General features: G+C 39.2%; 1 protein-coding gene across 2 annotated transcripts in view; it reads left to right on the top strand.

Annotated features, from left to right (window-relative positions):
- Positions 1 to 17,601, top strand: part of LOC124595224 (maestro heat-like repeat-containing protein family member 1) — a 271,523-nt gene that overhangs the window by 192,420 nt on the left and 61,502 nt on the right. For both annotated transcript variants that reach the window (XM_047133879.1, XM_047133878.1), the window contains exons 26-27: positions 553 to 894; positions 5,539 to 5,673. In XM_047133879.1, coding sequence (XP_046989835.1) covers positions 553 to 894; positions 5,539 to 5,673 — 477 coding nt within the window. The remainder of the gene's footprint in view (positions 1 to 552; positions 895 to 5,538; positions 5,674 to 17,601) is intronic.

The raw sequence follows: 17,601 nt of genomic DNA, 5'->3' as shown, positions 1-17,601 counted from the left end.
ATTTATTAACAACAGCTGAAACAATATGAAGTGGTTTTGTAATTAACTACTTATACTTAACATAAATATTCAGCCAAGAATTAATGATTTATGATGATCTTAATTTTGTAGACTTCTGAAGATAACAGATTAATCTGTTGAAACCTGTAAAGCTAAATAAAAACATTTGTGCAGCTGACAACTGAATTTTAATCTGATATATGCTGCAGTTGCTGAGAAAATAACAGCTATGAAAAAAAAAATCATGATTTTAAAACTTTTGCTGCCAAACACTAGTAACACTATTACATTTTGCTCATTTAGTTGCTGAAGTCAAACTCCAAATTTCTTTTTAAGAAATTATTGAGGTTTTTCAGTGTTGGTACTTTAAGATTATACAAGACGAGCACAGATGTAATGTGTGGTTGCAAATTTGAATTATTTTATAAAATAAAATTATGATACATGCTACCAAAATTGGGTCTGATGTGGTGTCATTGCATCTTTTTTAATTTGTTGGAGAGCTTGGCATATGTTTTTGAAATTCATGTTTTCTTATTTTCTCTTTATTAGGTGAATAGGCATTCAGAATGCGTCTTGTCTGCCTTGCTGCAAGGATTGGATGACCAGGAAAATGGAAGCAAGATACCATTTGAAGCAATGAAAGGGTTCATCAGGATGTTGAAAGTGGCTGATGACACTCAGATAGAAAATATTCAAGTGACCATTGCTTTACGTATAAAACCTTATTTTGAGAAAGATGATCCTGAGCTTCGAGCTACAGCTATTCAGATCTTTGGTGACATTGCAAGATATGGCAACAAGCCATCTAAGACACCATTCCTGGAGCAAATAAATGGAAATTTAGCTTGTTTCTTTCTTCATCTGAATGATGATCATGAAATGGTCATTAAGGTAACATTTGTGGTTATTAAGTTCATTTATGTTATAAAATATATTAAATATTGTTATGGGTATTGAAAATATTGAATTTGCTTACCAGATGTTAGTATATATAGGAACTGAAAGTACCCAGCGTAAGCGAAAGTTCCACCCAAGACACCTGCCCTCAGGAAACCAAAAAATAGAGGATTAGAGGGCTATACTTTAAAAAGTGCTAACAGTATGGTAGACAGCATTTCATTGTTGGTGTCACGTAAAACGTTAAAATGAATCCCATCTTCTAAAGCTATACTAAAATGTAATTAGCTTTAGTGGATATGTTTATGTTATCTAACTTGCTGATTGTCAAAGATATCATTGAGGTGTGTAATTCAGGTTTAAAGTAGTTTCTCCACTTACAATATCTTCTGGATTCAGTTTTAAGTGACATCAGGCAATTTTTGACAAGTTTACCTGAAAATAACATAGCTGAAACACACTAAGTACTTTTAAAATGCATTTATTGCATCACAACACAGATAAAACTGACATGGGTTTAGTGCCCAAAAATTGATGTAAGACTGACAGTAATACTGAGGCACTACTACGTTAATACTAACTGCTGTAATACTAATGTGATTCGGCTTCCACCATTGCTGGTTACCTAAGTTACAATATTTGCAGTCACGTTACGTATTGTTTAATTGTAATTGAATTTACAGTTAACATTTGTATGCTTTCATAAAACTGGTTATATATTTTAGCTGTGCAAATTATGGCAATATTTCTGAAACAATTAGCATGTTGAAATATCAGTTTCCATATTTAAATTTCATGAAATGTACATGGATAACAGTGTCCTAATTATTTCTGATCATTACTTTACAGTTGCAATATAACTTTTGTTCCTAACATGATTCCTGTGTCATTTCAATGGACTCTTTGTAATCACTATTAGTCTTTTACATATAAACTTCTCACAGGATAAGTTGGGCTTATGTTTATACTATGGTTTACACATTTTTCATTTATAGTACACTATCTCCTTAAGATTATCAGAACTGGTTTAAATTCAAATTAAGTCAACTAGTTTTCATTAATACAGTAGGCAAGCAATGTCAAAATTTAAACTTCTGCACACATATATAAGTTCTCATAAACATCACGTTATAGTATCATAATCTCTGAAATGTGTGAAATTGTACTCTTTGTTTCATACTATCCTATTCTGCTACATTACACGCCTCTCCCATCATCTCCTGTTACCCAAGATTTGTGCAACTTTTGACTGAATCCTTAAATTGTCTTATATCCTTGACTTTTGTTTTTTCTCGTGATGAAGATCCAGTGGTTCCAAATACTGAAATTTGTTTTACCTTTTATTTATGACTATATCTGCTGACATCTAGTATGTAACAGTTGTTTTCCATCTTCATTTGATGGGCATTTTAGCTTGGAGTTCTTTCCTTTATAGACGTTTATACTTTTTCATGGTTTAGCACTAGGGAATAAAAAGGTAGCATCTATTTTTGACAAAATTTGCATCTATTTTTGGCAAAGCCTGCATCTAGGTTCTTGTAATTGTAAATGATTAAAAACATAAATTAAAAAGACTGTAGTGCTAGGTGCCTGCAGACAAGCCCTTGGTGCTTTGAAATGGAATGCTATAAAGAAGTGATGCTTGGGGAGCCTTTTGGCTCAAATGTTTCCTTTTGCAGAAACTTCTTTGTCTGAAATAATCTTAGCTGGTTTGCTTCATTTTGCTCCATTTGAGCTTTCAAGAAGTGATTGTTTCTGATGAAAAGCAGAAGCAACTTCCTGTCGGTGAACAGAGTGCGTCTCTGATTTAAGATATTTCTTGACCTTTTTTTTTTTGTTTTCTCATCCAATGTGATGATTAAAAAACTGGAGAATATTGATTTTTGACCTTCTGTGGGTATTTTACAGCCTTATGACTCATACTTGATGACACTACAGCTTCAATTGACAAAGTACTTTACATAGAAGTGGAATCAAAAACAATTCTATTCAGCTGTTAAGGGAAGATTTTCATTGTGGTCAAAATATGTTGACAGGTGTTTTTTATTTTTTTATTCCAGTTGCTACAGTGCAGAATGTGGACACTATAAACTATCACTCAGCCATGAGGATAAACAAATAGAATTAAGACCACCAGAGGATGGAGGAGCACTGCAGGGAATGTGCCCTGCTTTCCACTCGCAAGACAGACAGCCTACACCCATCTTCAATTTTTCTGCAAAAGCAGAACCGACACGTGGTCATAGGGATCGCCAATACCTTTACTCTTGTGAGTTTATCAGACTCTGTGATGGACAAGAATTAGTCTCTTCATTCATTTCGATACAAGAAATGGAAACAATAAGGAGCACATAACATAAAGAATTTGTGATGTCTGCTGCTCAATTGCCTGCTGAAGTTGACAGTGCCGTAAATGAGGTAGTTCAGGCCCGACTTCTACCAGTATTGGAGACAACCACAGTTCAAAATACCCACCAATTAAAACTGCAACTTTAAAATGTTTGTATTTGTACCAACTTTGGAAGTTTAGCTAGCAGACAAACATACATGTTTCTTTTTGTAACTTCCTGGGTCTAATGGCAGATTCCAGCACTGCATTACATAGCGTGTGTCTTATACTGACAATTAAATTGCCTACAATTTGCGTGGCACCATGAAATTGAGTGCACTGATATGTTGTTGCATTTGTGCACTTTTTATTTTGCAAACATGTTCTTACGCACGTTATCCTTCCAAATTGGGCTTCACCAGATGATGTGCAATACTGGTAATGAAAAATTTTTTAAGTTTTTGATAACTATGTATAGAAACTAACACTATCTCTGATGTAATACTTCATCTGGGTACGATTAGGTACAAAATAGCATTTATTAGGTAATTTTGTGTGTTCACATTTTGAGACACAATTCACATCTATATTTGCATTTACCACAAATGCAAGTATTTCAGGTCCATATTTATTACTTACATCAGTCACTCCTCTGCAAAGATAATTCGGGCAAATTGGTGCCATCTGCAGTTGTACACTCTAAAGACTGAAGAATAAAGAAGGCTACTTGATCAATTTTTTTCTAGGAAAACACCTTCCAGCGTATTATTGTGATACATGCATACATTTTTTCCCCATAAGTTTAGAAGAAAGCCATCAATGTCTCAAACTCACTGTCACATTGAATCCTCCACATGGTTCGTAGCTGTTGGCCTTAAACCACTTGTGTTGTAGGCAGCAGGACACACTCATCAGTCCCCACCCCCCTCCCTCCCTCTTCCCCCCCCCCCTCTAGCGCGCGCACACACACACACACACACACACACACACACACACAATCACATTGTATATTTCACTGTACAAGGGCATGTAAAAAAAAAAAAAAAAAAAAAAAAACAGGTTTAGGCCTTTGATGATGAGTTTCCATCCTGCTTCTTTTTATATATGAGAGACTTTGGAATAATTTCACAATTCATAAAAGTAAGACTTTGTCTTTGCTTTGAAGGAAAAAAAGACTGACTGCTTTCATATGCACTATAATCCCTCATTGTTTCCTTCACGCGACTCCTATTTGAGGTACGCAATGAAGGCAGCAAAATTGTTTCATAATCTGATTTGAATACTAGCTCTCTAAATATTTCCTAGAACAATGTTGCTTTTCTTCCAGTAGTTCTTCTTTAGCTTCACTGAGCCTCTCTAATAAACTGTCATGTAAACTATACCAACCTGTTAAAATCCCAAAAATGTGTTTCTGAATTTCTTCAATGTTTGCTGTCAGGCCTACTTAATAAGCACCCCCCACACATTGGAACAGTATTTTGGAACTGGTCTGTTATGTTGTTTAATCAAAACTGTACTTTCCTAGAAACCTGTAACAAATTATTTTGCATTTCCTCACTGTACTACTGATTTCCCAATTCTTTCTTCATATTTATGATCCATAAGCATACCTTTCTGAAGGACTAGAAAATTCATCTCGTATTAAAAAAAGGCATCAATATTTGTAATGACACGTAATTCAAATATAAAGAAAAAATAAAAATTATTGGAAATGTCAAATACTGGGAAAGAAACCAGCTTTATGGGGAAGTTACTTCATTTGGTCTATCAATGACTGACAAAAAGAAGAAACAAGTGTACATAACCTTCCTTTAATCTTTGAAGATTACCCTACAGGATTCTCCCCAGACCACTCTTAAAAAGTCATTTCCATAAATGAAGCTGTATGTTTAAAAAGAATTTAGAAAATTTTTGAGTACTTAAATTAAAAGGTAGGATGTTGTTATCCAGTTCATTGTAGAAGATAAAAATAGAAGCTTTTTGTGAGAGTCAGGAAGGCACTGATATTTAGATTTTTGTTCTAATGAAATACATATAAATATTAAATTTTTGCAACACTTTTCAGGTTCCCATTATGAACTGCCATGCCATTCCAGAAATAATTTTTCATTGTTTTGTTCAGCTTATATTATTATTGCTGTCATTATCTTTGTTATCAGTAATAATAATAATGATGATTTCAGTAGAGACTGGTGTTGGGGGAGAGCATGAATGAGTTTAATTATGCAGAACACATCTCTTACAATATACTTAATGAAAACTGTGCTCTCTTCTATTCTATCTAATTTGTTATAATTTATTTTGTGCAGGCTTGCAAATATACGTTGAAGCAGGTATGCCCATGGTTGCAAACTGAGAAGCTGAATTCAATGTGCCAGGAACATTTGCATAATGAATCTGTTCTGTATTACACCAACTTCATCTCAGCTGTTTCAAAAATTCTGGTATGTAACGTTTGTCATATAATTGATTATTTGCATCTTACTTTAAGAAAATTTCAACAAACTTAGTAAAGTTAACTTTAATAAGTAGGTACACTGTTTGATCATAGATTCTGAACAGAAAATATTGTCCTTCCTGGCTATTCCATATTAAATAGCATATTAATTTTCTTTTGTCAGGATATTTTCACTTTGAATCTGTTGCAGTGTACTACCATGTACTCTTGCTGAAAATAAAACAAGAACTATGCTAGGGCTTGAGCCTTTTTCCATGAATTTTCTTAACAGAGATTGTAATTAAAATATCTTTAGGAAGAACATCTACCTCTAATGTGCCATTTTCTCCTTTCTCCTCATCTCAGTTTCCACATACACCCCTATCAATGATAGTAGTTGTTGTGGTCTTCAGTCCGAAGATTGGTTTGATGCAGCTCGCCATGCTGCTCTATCCTTTGCAAGCCTCTTCATCTCCGAATAAGTACTGCAACATACATCATTATGAATCTGCTTACTGTATACATCTCTTGGTCTCCCTCTATGATTTTTACTTCCCATACTTTCCTCCAGTACTAAATTTGTGATCCCTTGATGCCTCAGAACATGTCCTACCATCCGATTCCTTCTTCTAGTCAGGTTGTACCACAAATTTCTTTTCTCCCCAATTCCATTCAACACCTCCACATTAGTTATGTAATCTACCCATCTAATCTTCAGCATTCTTCTGTAGCACCACATTTCAAATGCTTCTTCTCTCTTCTCATCTAAATTGTTTATCATCCATGTTTCACTTCCATACATAGCTACACTCCATACAAATACTTCCAGAAAAGACTTCCTGGCACTTAAATCTGTACTCGATGTTCACAAATTTCGCTTCTTCACAAAAAATGTTCTTGCCATTGCCATTCTACATTTTATATCCACTCTATTTTGGCCATCCTCAGTTATTTTGCTACTCAAATAGCAGAACTCATCTACTACTTTCAGTGTTTCATTTCGTAATCTAATTCCCTCTGTGGACGTACAGCTGTAGTTGTTGAATCAATAATAAAAGAGAAACAAGTGTGGGACAAATTTAGTGGAGAGACTTATTCATATCTCATTGTAGAAGTTTATGTCCTAGTGATGCTTTTGCTGTATGTAATCCAAGTTACTCATTGTGTGACTCTTTACAGAGAAACAAACCCAGAGAAAGAGAAAGAGAGAGAGAGAGAGAGAGAGAGAGAGAGAGAGAGAGTAGTAGTAGTAGTATAGTAGTAGTAGTAGAAGAATGAGTTATTCATGGATGTGAAGCTGTGAGCTCAGGTTGTGTGTCGCACTTGGATAGCTCAGTCAATGGAGCACTTGCCCATAAAAGGCAAAGGTCTCAAGTACAAGTCTTGGGGTCTGGCATAGAGCTTAAATCTGCCTGGAAGTTTCAGAAAGAGCAGTACTTTTCGCTTGGAACATATCCATGGTTCATGCTCAGGTGACACCGTTGGATGAACACAACCTGCAAAATAAAAATAAAGTTACCTGGTTTAATTTTTTGTGGAGCAGCACACAGTAAATACCTTAAATTAGGTTCTAAATTAATGTAATGCTGGAAAGTACTGGTGAGAATATAGGTAATGGAAGAAAAAGAGGTAAGACATTGTGCCCGAACTGCAGCTATCTTCCACTGAAACTGTACCTCTGCCAATGACACATACATCATCATTTGAGGAAACTGCTGTGTCCTGTGTCAAGGTGAGGCAAACACAAAAGAGTGTAGGGATCTGTTAGTTGTTGACAGTTCAAATGTACTGCGATAATGGTACTTCTTAGGTATGTGGCAACATGGGATGTGCTGGATCACCTTGTGCACTTTCTACTTACGTCTGGCACACCCAATCAGCGTGTTGAAGCAGCTCTTTTGGCAGCCATTGAAGTAATAAGATGCAACCAATTGTAGATTTTGATTTTGGTGCATGTTGGAATGAATAATGCTCCTTGTGTGGGATCTGAGGTAATACTTTGATCATTCCGGTAACTGACTTAGGTAATTGAGAAGACCAGCCTTGCTCACAGAATTTCAGTGATGCTTAAAATCTTCGGCATTGTCTCCAGAAATGATCAGGGCCCAATAGTACTAAGTCAATTAGGAGGCTTGAATCAAGACTTCAAAGGTTTTGTGACAAGCAAGGCTGTAACGTCTTGGACTTGTCATAGGGCTGAGAATAGTAAGGTCACCCTAAATGAGTCAGGGCTCACTATAGAGCAAAGGCTGCTACCCATGTGGCTGATTATCTGTGGGTGCGTATGCTCAGTTTTTAGCTTAGGCGATTGCCAATCCATTCCAGATAATGACAGCTATAGGAGACGCGTAAAGTATTAGGGTAATATTAAAAAAATTACCCCGACAGGTGAAATAATTCAAACTCTAGTGGTTAACTGCTGAAGCATTCACAATGAAGTTCCAGAATTTGAAGCAGTCCCAAAAAGCTGTCGAGCTCATGTAATAAAAGGCACAGGAATTGGGCTAACAGCCAAAATCGACAGCATTGAGATTTTTGGGGTACATGTATGTGTACATCAAAAAGATAGACGAGTCAGAAGTGACAGTGGCGCATTTGCCACAGTAAACTAGAAACTCGAATCCAGTTAGATAGAAATGAGAACTGCATGCAAGTTTATGTTTGTAAGACTCAGTATCAAGGGTGGGCATAAACTTGTAATTGAATCTTTCTATCATCCCTCAGGTGCAGCCCCAGACGTAACAGAAAACTTGAGGCAGAACCTCACTTCATTAGTCCAAATACTGTCATCACTGGAAGAGACCTTAATCATCCAACAGTCATCTGCAAAAATTCTAGTTTTGTAAGTGATGGGCATCACAAGACATACTGCGAAATATTACTGCATGCCTTCTCCAAAAACTACCTAGAACAGATAGTTTGGGGGCCCACTTACGAAGAAAATATGTAAGAGCTAATGACAACAAATCAAACTAACTTCATTGATGATGTCTGCATTGAAACTGATGTCATTTACCACAACACAGCCCTAACAACAATGATCAAGTACAAATGATAGATAAAACAAGTAGAAAGATATACATTTTCGGTAAGTTAGATAAAGAGACAGTTGTGTTACATCTTAAAGAGGAACTTGAAACAGGAGCAGTAGAACTACTGTGGCGCAGTTTAAAAGAATCGTTGACCATATACTAGATAGATATGTACCTAGTAGAAAACTGGGTGTTTGAAGTAACTGTCTGTGATTTAAAATCACTGTAAATAAACGTCTAAAGAAACATTGACTACTGCTAACAGAGGATTATAAGTTGATATATGCTGATGGAACATCTTTGGCAGTCAAGAGGGCAATAAGTGATGCTTCCAGTGACTACCAAACTACCTTACCACAATCTTACCAAAAGATCTCTCACACAATCCAAACAAATTCCAGTCATTATATGTTTTTAGGGCTAAAAATGTTAGTGAACAAACACTCATAGATGATAAAGGAACTGAAATGGAGGGTAGTGAAGCAAAAGCAGGAATACTTAATTCAGTTTTCAAATTTTCCTTCACTAAGGAAGGTAAAGATACACTATCTCGTCTCATGCCCCAGCAGAGACGACTGACAAAGGTATTGGCATCTGTGGGCTTGAGTAACAACAAAAATCACTAAAATAAGGCTACAGGGCCCAATGGTATCCTTGTCAAAATCTACACAGAATTTTAACTATAATCTATGACAGATGCCTCAAAATAAAAACACAGACTCTTATGGCCTTCCCCTTCCACAGTTGGTTCCAGGCATTCTGTCTCCAACTGCTCCCACTTAGGTGTTCTCTCTTCTGTCCGGCTTGACAGGCCAACACTGGCTTTCTGTCTTTGGTCTGGTGCACATGCCCACATGCGGATAAACTATCTGGTGTGGTTCTAGGTGATTCCACTGCAGTCTGCTTCTGCTAAAAGCGTCTTGCAATGTTCCTTTTTGGGTCTGGTGCACCTGGTGCTCTGTCTGCAGTTCATTCCCCTTGTTTACAGTCCAAGTTGTTCTTTTTGTGGAGTTCTACTGGTGCCAATGTTGCATTTTCAACAACTCCAGTGCAATAGCCCAGGTTCTACTATGCTGGTACCCAATGTTGTGATCCATGAAGTTTTTCCATCACATTTACCTCTAAAGACAGTCTGAGAACACTGCTCCAGTATCTGGGGATCTGTTCCAGAACCATTGTTTCATCATAGTTCATGGAATGATTAAGTTACAAACAGTACCCACCAATGGCTGATTTATTTGCTTGTCTTTGACATACCTCTGATTTCCTTTGTCTCTGATGGCCATGGTCTTATTTGTTGTATGACATGCCACATTTGAAAGGTATATTGTAAATTCCTGGTTCTCATAGTACCAGGCAATCTTTCGCATTTCTCAATAGTCCTCTTATTTTGATAGGTGGTCACAACACAGACTTGACATTATGCTTCCAGAGAATCCCGCTGATTTTGGCAGAAATAGATCCCTCGTAGGACAGGTACACCACAGTCTTTGCTTCATGTTGCTCTTCTTCTAGATCATGTGGCTGAGTGGCTGGTTGAAGTGCCTTCTGAGTCTGTTTGGTCATGTATCCATTTCTGCAGAATACAGATCATACAGGCTATATTTTCACTGCCAAACTGGACAGGCCTTGGTGGAGGGGACTAACAGGGTCTCCCACAACTTAGTGAAAGGATTGCTGCGTTTTTCTGAGGCATCTCCACCAGCAGAGCTTGGGTACGCATATGGCGACTTCAGGAGTTCCCTGCTGGGGCTGCCAACACTGCCAGACTATTTCGACGTTAAACTCTAGTCATACTTCAGCGAACATAAGTGTGGAGTGGAACATTGTTGTGGAGAATGGGGGTCTTAACTTTACGTTCTGGACTGGAAGGAAGGCACGACCTCAAGGTCGACTGTGCATTGATGAGCTGAAATGCTGTTGACGTAAAACAGTCTGTAGTGGGCAACCTCTGGAGCACCATCCACCCTCTAGTTGTATAAGGCTTGCTTCAGTTCCCAGAGCTCTATCTTAATTGACATTTGTTTCCCCCTGGTGGCTCGTGGGAGCCCTATATAACGGTCTCAGTTCACATCTACTCTTGACGTGTTGGATGTACTGTCTGTTAGTACCTACACTCAACCAAACAAGAGAGCTTGGTTGGTCAGTCCACACTAGAACTAGTCTCATAATTGTAGTAGAGGGTACTAGTCTGCCATAACACTTTCATTGCAATCATGAGAGCCTTTGAGGTCTCTCTTTTATACATTCACAATGCACTGGAGAATATTGCTGGTTCCTTAAAAAATGTTAAATGATTTCGAACTGGAACACTCATAGTTGAAACTGCCTCGTCAAACCAAGAATCTAAGCCTCTGGGATGCAAAGGCTTCATGTGTCTATGCTGTTGTGGCTGAGCTACATAACACCCTCAACTTATGTAAAGGTGTGATTACTTGATGCCATGTAATGGAGATGGACCCTAGGAATTATGTTAAAATGGAAAAATGTGGGTGTCGCAGAAGTGCAGAACTAAGTGAGGAGAGTGGAAGTTCCCACACCAGTTAAAATCGCAGTGTGTTTGTTATATGTTTCGTCTCATAAGCCATTGGATGCAGATGTACTGACAGAATTCGTCTGGATTCTCATCGACCTGTTCCTGCTTGTGGATGACTTCAGTGCACACAGTGTGCTGTGGGGCTTGGCTACCACTTGCTCCAAATGTCAAGTGGTCTCAGATTGCAGTTGATAAAGATAATGAGTCCCCTTGTTAAAATATTGTGCATGGACAAAGCTGATATTTGGCAGAGTACCTGACACCTCAAAATATCAATAGATCACTAGGGAAGCCTGAAGAATTACACCAAAAGAACTCTACGAGTATGACATGTGCCGAATTATCAAGAAGCTGGACAGGCTTTGACATAAGAAAGGGAGGAAGCTGAGTTCTATCAGTTTGCTGCTGAGATTTTGAGATACAGATTTAGGACCAGTTTTTGCCATCATCAAGCATCACATCAACATCAGAATGGTGAACAAGATAAAACATTGATTGTGGCACTTGTGAGAGAGAATTGTTGAGATATGCATCACAAGCTAGATTTAATAGTCAGGTAGCTTTTATACCTTCACCTGTACTTGGCTGCCTTCTTAGCAGGTGTACGTGGGGACTGTGTACACAGTGGCTTTTGGTATCCAGTGGAGTCCATTAAGAATGCACAGTGTGCGAGTCTGCAAAGCTTGACTTCATGAGTAAGGAAACACAGCAAGATGGGGAGACACTCACACTGTGATTAACCTAATTGGGATGCAGTCTGATGTCAGCACTTTGAAGGTGCTCAGTGCAGATCTCACCTTTTGCAACAATCCTAGAAATTCCTATTTCTGGTTTCATCAGCTCAGTGGAGAAATAACCAACACATTTCTACCAAATGAGGCAGAAGAAATTCACTGGGAGACATGCAGGGTGCTCACCAAGACAAAGTCTCCAAAATTAAAATTATTAAGTGATGAGAGGCTTGCATTCAAGAGCCCCCTGGAAGACAGCAGCATTGTGATGAGAAAGTGCATCACCATCTTGAGACCACTGCATACAAACTTTTGGATTGCAAACGTACAGACAAAGTGGACAAGAAGACCCCAAGTCCCTCCTGAAGGAAATAGGTATATCTGACAAGGTCGTTATATGACAACGATCAAGAGTGCCGGTACCACCTAGGTTATATGGGTGTTCAAAAGAACTCGAAAGGCATGCCACTGCACCCAGTAGTTGGCAACATTGGCACATCAGCATACTCAGCAGCCAGGTACTTCAGGTACTTGAAGAAACTACTGTTCCCATATGTGAGGAAGTGTGTTCGCCATATTTGCAACTAAGAGGACATCTTGCAGTGCCTCAAGCAACTACATATTACAGAATGTGGTACAATTGTCGGTTTTGATGTGATGTACATGTTCACCTGGGTGGTATTGAAAGAATCAGTGGCTGATTGTAGAGAAATTTGACAGTGCTCTGTTGGTTTGTTCAGGCATATACTGACCACAACTTATTTTCTATATGGGGGGGGGGGGGGGGGGCAATATTGTGAGCAGACAGAAGGTGTAGCCATGGGCAGCTCTCTTTCCCCAGTGGTTGCTTACTTATATGTTCGTTAAAAGATTCGAAGAGAAGCCATTAGAGATGGTCAGATATAAATCTACATGATTCTTCAGTTATGTGGATGATACCTTAGTGATCTGCCCTCATAGTAGGGAGAGGATCGATGAGTCTCTGGAGCATCTTAACACATGCCACCCAAGTAATAAATTCACCGTGAAACTGGGAATGGATGGCCAGTTGCTGTTTGTGGATGTGTTTGTCAAAAGGAGAGCAAATGGGTCATTGGTTTACATAGTGTATTGCAAACCTACACACTGGTTTATACCTGCAAGCCAGCAGCTTTCACCACTCAGTACAGAAGAATGGAGCTCTAAAGGCATTGGTCCATTGGGCACACACCTTGTAATACCTAGATAGATGGCAGCAGAAATAGAACATCTATGATCTGTATTCTGCAGAAATGGATGCAAGGCTAAACATATTGAGAAGGTGCTTCAACCAGCCACTTTGCCACATGATCTAGAAAAACAGCATGGTGAAGCAAAGGCTGTGGTGTACCTGTCCTATGTGGGGTCTATTTCTGCCAAAATCAGCAGGATTCTCAGGAAGAATAATATCAAATCTGTGTCTTATCCCCCTATCAAAATAAGAGGACTACTGAGAAATGTGAAAGATCACATGGTACTATGAAAACCAGGAATTTACAATGTACCTTGCCAATGTGGCATGATGATGATGATGATGATGATGATGAGTGGAGGAGTGTATTGGAGTGGGGAGACAGAACAGAGGAAGTGGAGACTGCAGTAAGGGGTGTGGTTACGGAATGATTGCACTTGAAGTCTTGGGTTGTGAAGCAGCCATTGAAATTGAGCACATTGTGCTCAGCACCATGTTTTACCACTTGCTGGTCAAGTTTGCTCCTGGTTACAGATTAGCAGTGGCCATTCATTCGAGTAGGCTCTCAGTTGGTAGTCACGCCCACATAGAATTCTGTACAGAACTTGCAGCAGATCTGGTATATGACACAGATACTTTCGTAGTTGTAGGTAGCCCCATCCTCCGGTGAGATAGAGTAAGTATGTGACAGGACTGGAGTAAGATTTACTGGACGAATGCATTGGTCAGGTCATGCGCTTGGGTTTTTCTCATGCGTATGCCCCTTGTGGCAAGTGGTCGTAGCATGAGGATGGACATGGACATTGCATAAATTACCGTATTTGCTCGAATCTAAGCCGCACTTTTTTCCTGTTTTTTGTAATCCAAAAAACCGCTTGCGGCTTAGAATCGAGTGCAAAGTAAGCGGAAGCTCTGAAAAATGTTGGTAGGTGCCACCACAACTAACTTCTGCTGTTGAATGTATGTAGCGCTACACAGGCATGCTTTGCAGGCACAAAGATAAATACTGCCGCCAAAACCTCTGCGTCAGTAAATAAATTTAAAAAAAAAAGGTGGAAGACGAGCTTTCTTTCTCCGCCCCGAGTTTCAGCCACTGCATTTTCATACATTATCCAACGAAGTAAATACAAATTCCGTATAGTTCATCTTCGAATGTAGCAACATTTCAATGTACTACGAAAATCCGACTGGCAAGACTGTTTGGGATGTTCATCAATATGGCCAACTCTACGTTCTGAATTTTTTCCTTCCTGTGAGAAGAGATGGTTGCTAATAGGGACTTTTATGAACTGTGAAGCGCATGCAGTATTCTCTTCACCATAAGAATAATACGAATAGAAACATTTTGCTATATATTGTTTCACGTTTGCTGCTATCTCATTTAAATCCTGTCTGCCTAATAAACTACGAAACTAGAGTGAGACAACAGCATACGCGGAAGAATATACATATCATGTCATGTTTATATTCGTATTATTCTTATGCCTGATAGTGATACAGTCAGAAATGAAGCACAGCAATTGACTAGATTTTTAAATCTAAGATGACTAATTTCTGTGCAGAATGATATGTACTAAAGAGGCGTCTGCAAAGATTTTCAAAGGGAGAAAAATTTTCACTTAACTCTCGTTCAGAACTTCTATCATAGGCAGTATATTATTTGGTTCTTGTTGATCATTATCAAAGAAAGCAGCAGTGTAAGTAACAACAAATAGCAGAGTCTTGCCATTGTTTCGCTAATGAGATGATTCCTCTTTTTATATATATATATAAACAAAGATGATGTGACTTACCATACGAAAGCGCTGGCAGGTCGATAGAAACACAAACGGACACATACATACACACAAAATTCAAGCTTTCATAACAAACTGTTGCCTCATCAGGAAAGAGGGAAGGAGAGGGAAAGACGAAAGGAAGTGGGTTTTAAGGGAGAGGGTAAGTAGTCATTCCAATCCCGGGAGCGGAAAGACTTACCTTAGGGGGAAAAAGGACGGGTATACACTCGCGCGCGCACACACACATATCCATCCACACATATACAGACACAAGTAAGTGGCGGTATTGTGCACAAAAGCAAGCCATGCCGCGAGAGGCGACAGGCCGTAAACACTCATTATAAGATGCGACAAACAGTGCATGACACAGTACAGTAATGCATTTTCAGCTTAGAGTGACGTAAACACCTATAACAAAGAGAATGGCACTTATCAGGTCAAAGAAAAATAATCAATCGATTCAAACCAGACGAAGCAAGTGAAAAAGGAAGGCTACCCTTATAAATACGGACGGAGCACTTGACGCGTAGCAATGGCTACCTGGTAAAGCTTAACTGCTAAGCTTACGACTTGAACCAAACTACTGTAGCTTTATCGTCATTCATTCGACCTAAATTGTGTCTCATATTACAATGGACCAACTTTGTTTCGATTTGGAGGTGCGGCCTAAAACTTTTCTCTCCCCTTGAATTTCGAGTCTCAAATTTCAGGTGCGGCTTAGATTCGGAAAAATTTTCTTCCGTTATTTCGAGTCTCATTTTTCAGGTGCGGCTTAGATTCGAGTGCGGTTTAGATTCGAGTAAATACGGTAGGTGGGTGATGGGCTAACACTTTGGAGGGGTGGGAGGATTGTGGGTAGGATGTCCGTTATTTATGTGCATGGTGATAAATAATTGAAACTGTGGCATGGGATGATACTGGGTGATGAGAAGGATGCTCTTTTGCTGGTGGTTCTTCAGTGTGGTCAAAAGATTGCAGGTGTGTGAGAACACTGCATGGGAAAAGTGGGCAGACCGTGGTTGGGGCAGTTTGTGAAGGCATTAGTAAGACATTGAAAATAAATGATAATGGTTTTTTCATCACTGTAGGTGCACTGTGCATTGGTGTTAACATTATATGGACACCTTCTAGTGGGGGGCTATCCAAAATATGGATACTTTTTATTGTTAGTGAGCTTGAAAAGAACAGAAGTTTTGAATGGAGTCATTGGAGATGTGGTGGTCAAAAAAATGTCAAGGAAGCTGGCACACTGGTCTAAGGAAGAGTAAGTCAAGCAAATGACAGAAAAGCTGTTGAGGACGTGGAGCAATACGGGAGGCGTGTCATGGCCCTGGGTCCATATCAAGAAGATATCATCAGTGAACTTCAACCAAGCAAGTAGTTTGCGATTTTGGATGGCTGGGAAGGCTTCCCTTAAGTGGTCTGTAAACAGATTGGCATTTGAGGGAACCATGTGTGTGCAGATGGCTGTACTACAGATTTGTCTGTCTTCCTCTCAAAGGCGTAGTAGTTAGTTGTGAGAATATAATTAGTTAGATGTATAAGGAATGAAGTCTGGAGTCACAAGAACATTGAGAGAGTTAGTGTTAAATTGCTGGGGGGCCATGGACATGGGAGTTGTTGTACAGGGAGATGTCAACAGTTAAAAATCCAGTTGGTAATGAGATGGAAGTGATTTGGAGTCACTGAAAGAAGTGATCCATATGTTTAATGTGCGAGTCTAGACTGTAGGCAATTGGTTGGAGATGTTGGTGAAAAAGAGCAGATTTTTGTTCTGTGGGAGCACAGTAGCCAGCTAGAATGAGAAGTCCAGAATTGTTGGGTTTATGAACTTCAAGAAGCAGTAAAAATTGTGTGTGTGTGTGGAGGGGGAGTCATTGGGGTGAGGAGAGAACTTGGTCCACATGAGATGAGAAATTTTGTGGTGGATCTACAGATTTGAGTAGGGGTTGGACGTTATGCTGAACTACTGGCATGGAATCACTGTGGCAAAACTTGTAGGTGGAGTTTTCAGGTTGTTGGCAGGTTATTTCTGTCAGTTCATCACTGCTGTTCATCACAAGAGTGGTGGAGCCTTTCTATGTACAGAAGATGATTAACGCAGGGTCTGTTTGTGATTACATATTGCTTTTCTTTCCTCTGTCGAGAAGTTTGTATTCCTGTGAAAGTACCTTGGTAAGGAGAGTGAGGACAGTCTGAAAATAAGGGACTCCTGGAAGGGAACTAGGGAATGGTTTGGTGGGAGAAGGAAAGGGTCATGTTTGGATGGTGGTGTGAATTCGAAGAGACAAGGTTCGATGTTGGGGTTAGGTTGACTGGTTGGTGCATTGGTAGCTAACAGCGTTTCCACTGTAGGCTTTGGGAGAACAAGAGTAGGTCTTTGATGAGCTTGGCGAGATTGAGCTCGGATGTGTGGCACAATATGAGGCGTTTTGATAGGACTAAAATTTCTGTAGCGTTGATGATTTAGTGGATATGTTGATAACAGTGTTCTGAGTTTGTTTGGGTTCTGTGGGATATTTGGAGGAATTTTGAGGTATGTGGCAGATGGAAAAGTCCAGTAAGACGTGGTCTGGATTCTATGAGGGATTGATGAGGACATGTGCTGGGGATAGGATTGATGTCAAAGTGTAGTGGTGAACAGAGGC

This window comes from Schistocerca americana, chromosome 2, assembly GCF_021461395.2.
Source record: "Schistocerca americana isolate TAMUIC-IGC-003095 chromosome 2, iqSchAmer2.1, whole genome shotgun sequence".
Taxonomy (NCBI): domain Eukaryota; kingdom Metazoa; phylum Arthropoda; class Insecta; order Orthoptera; family Acrididae; genus Schistocerca; species Schistocerca americana.
The sequence above is the reverse complement of the archived record's forward strand: the minus strand, read 5'-3'. Positions and strand labels throughout refer to the sequence as shown.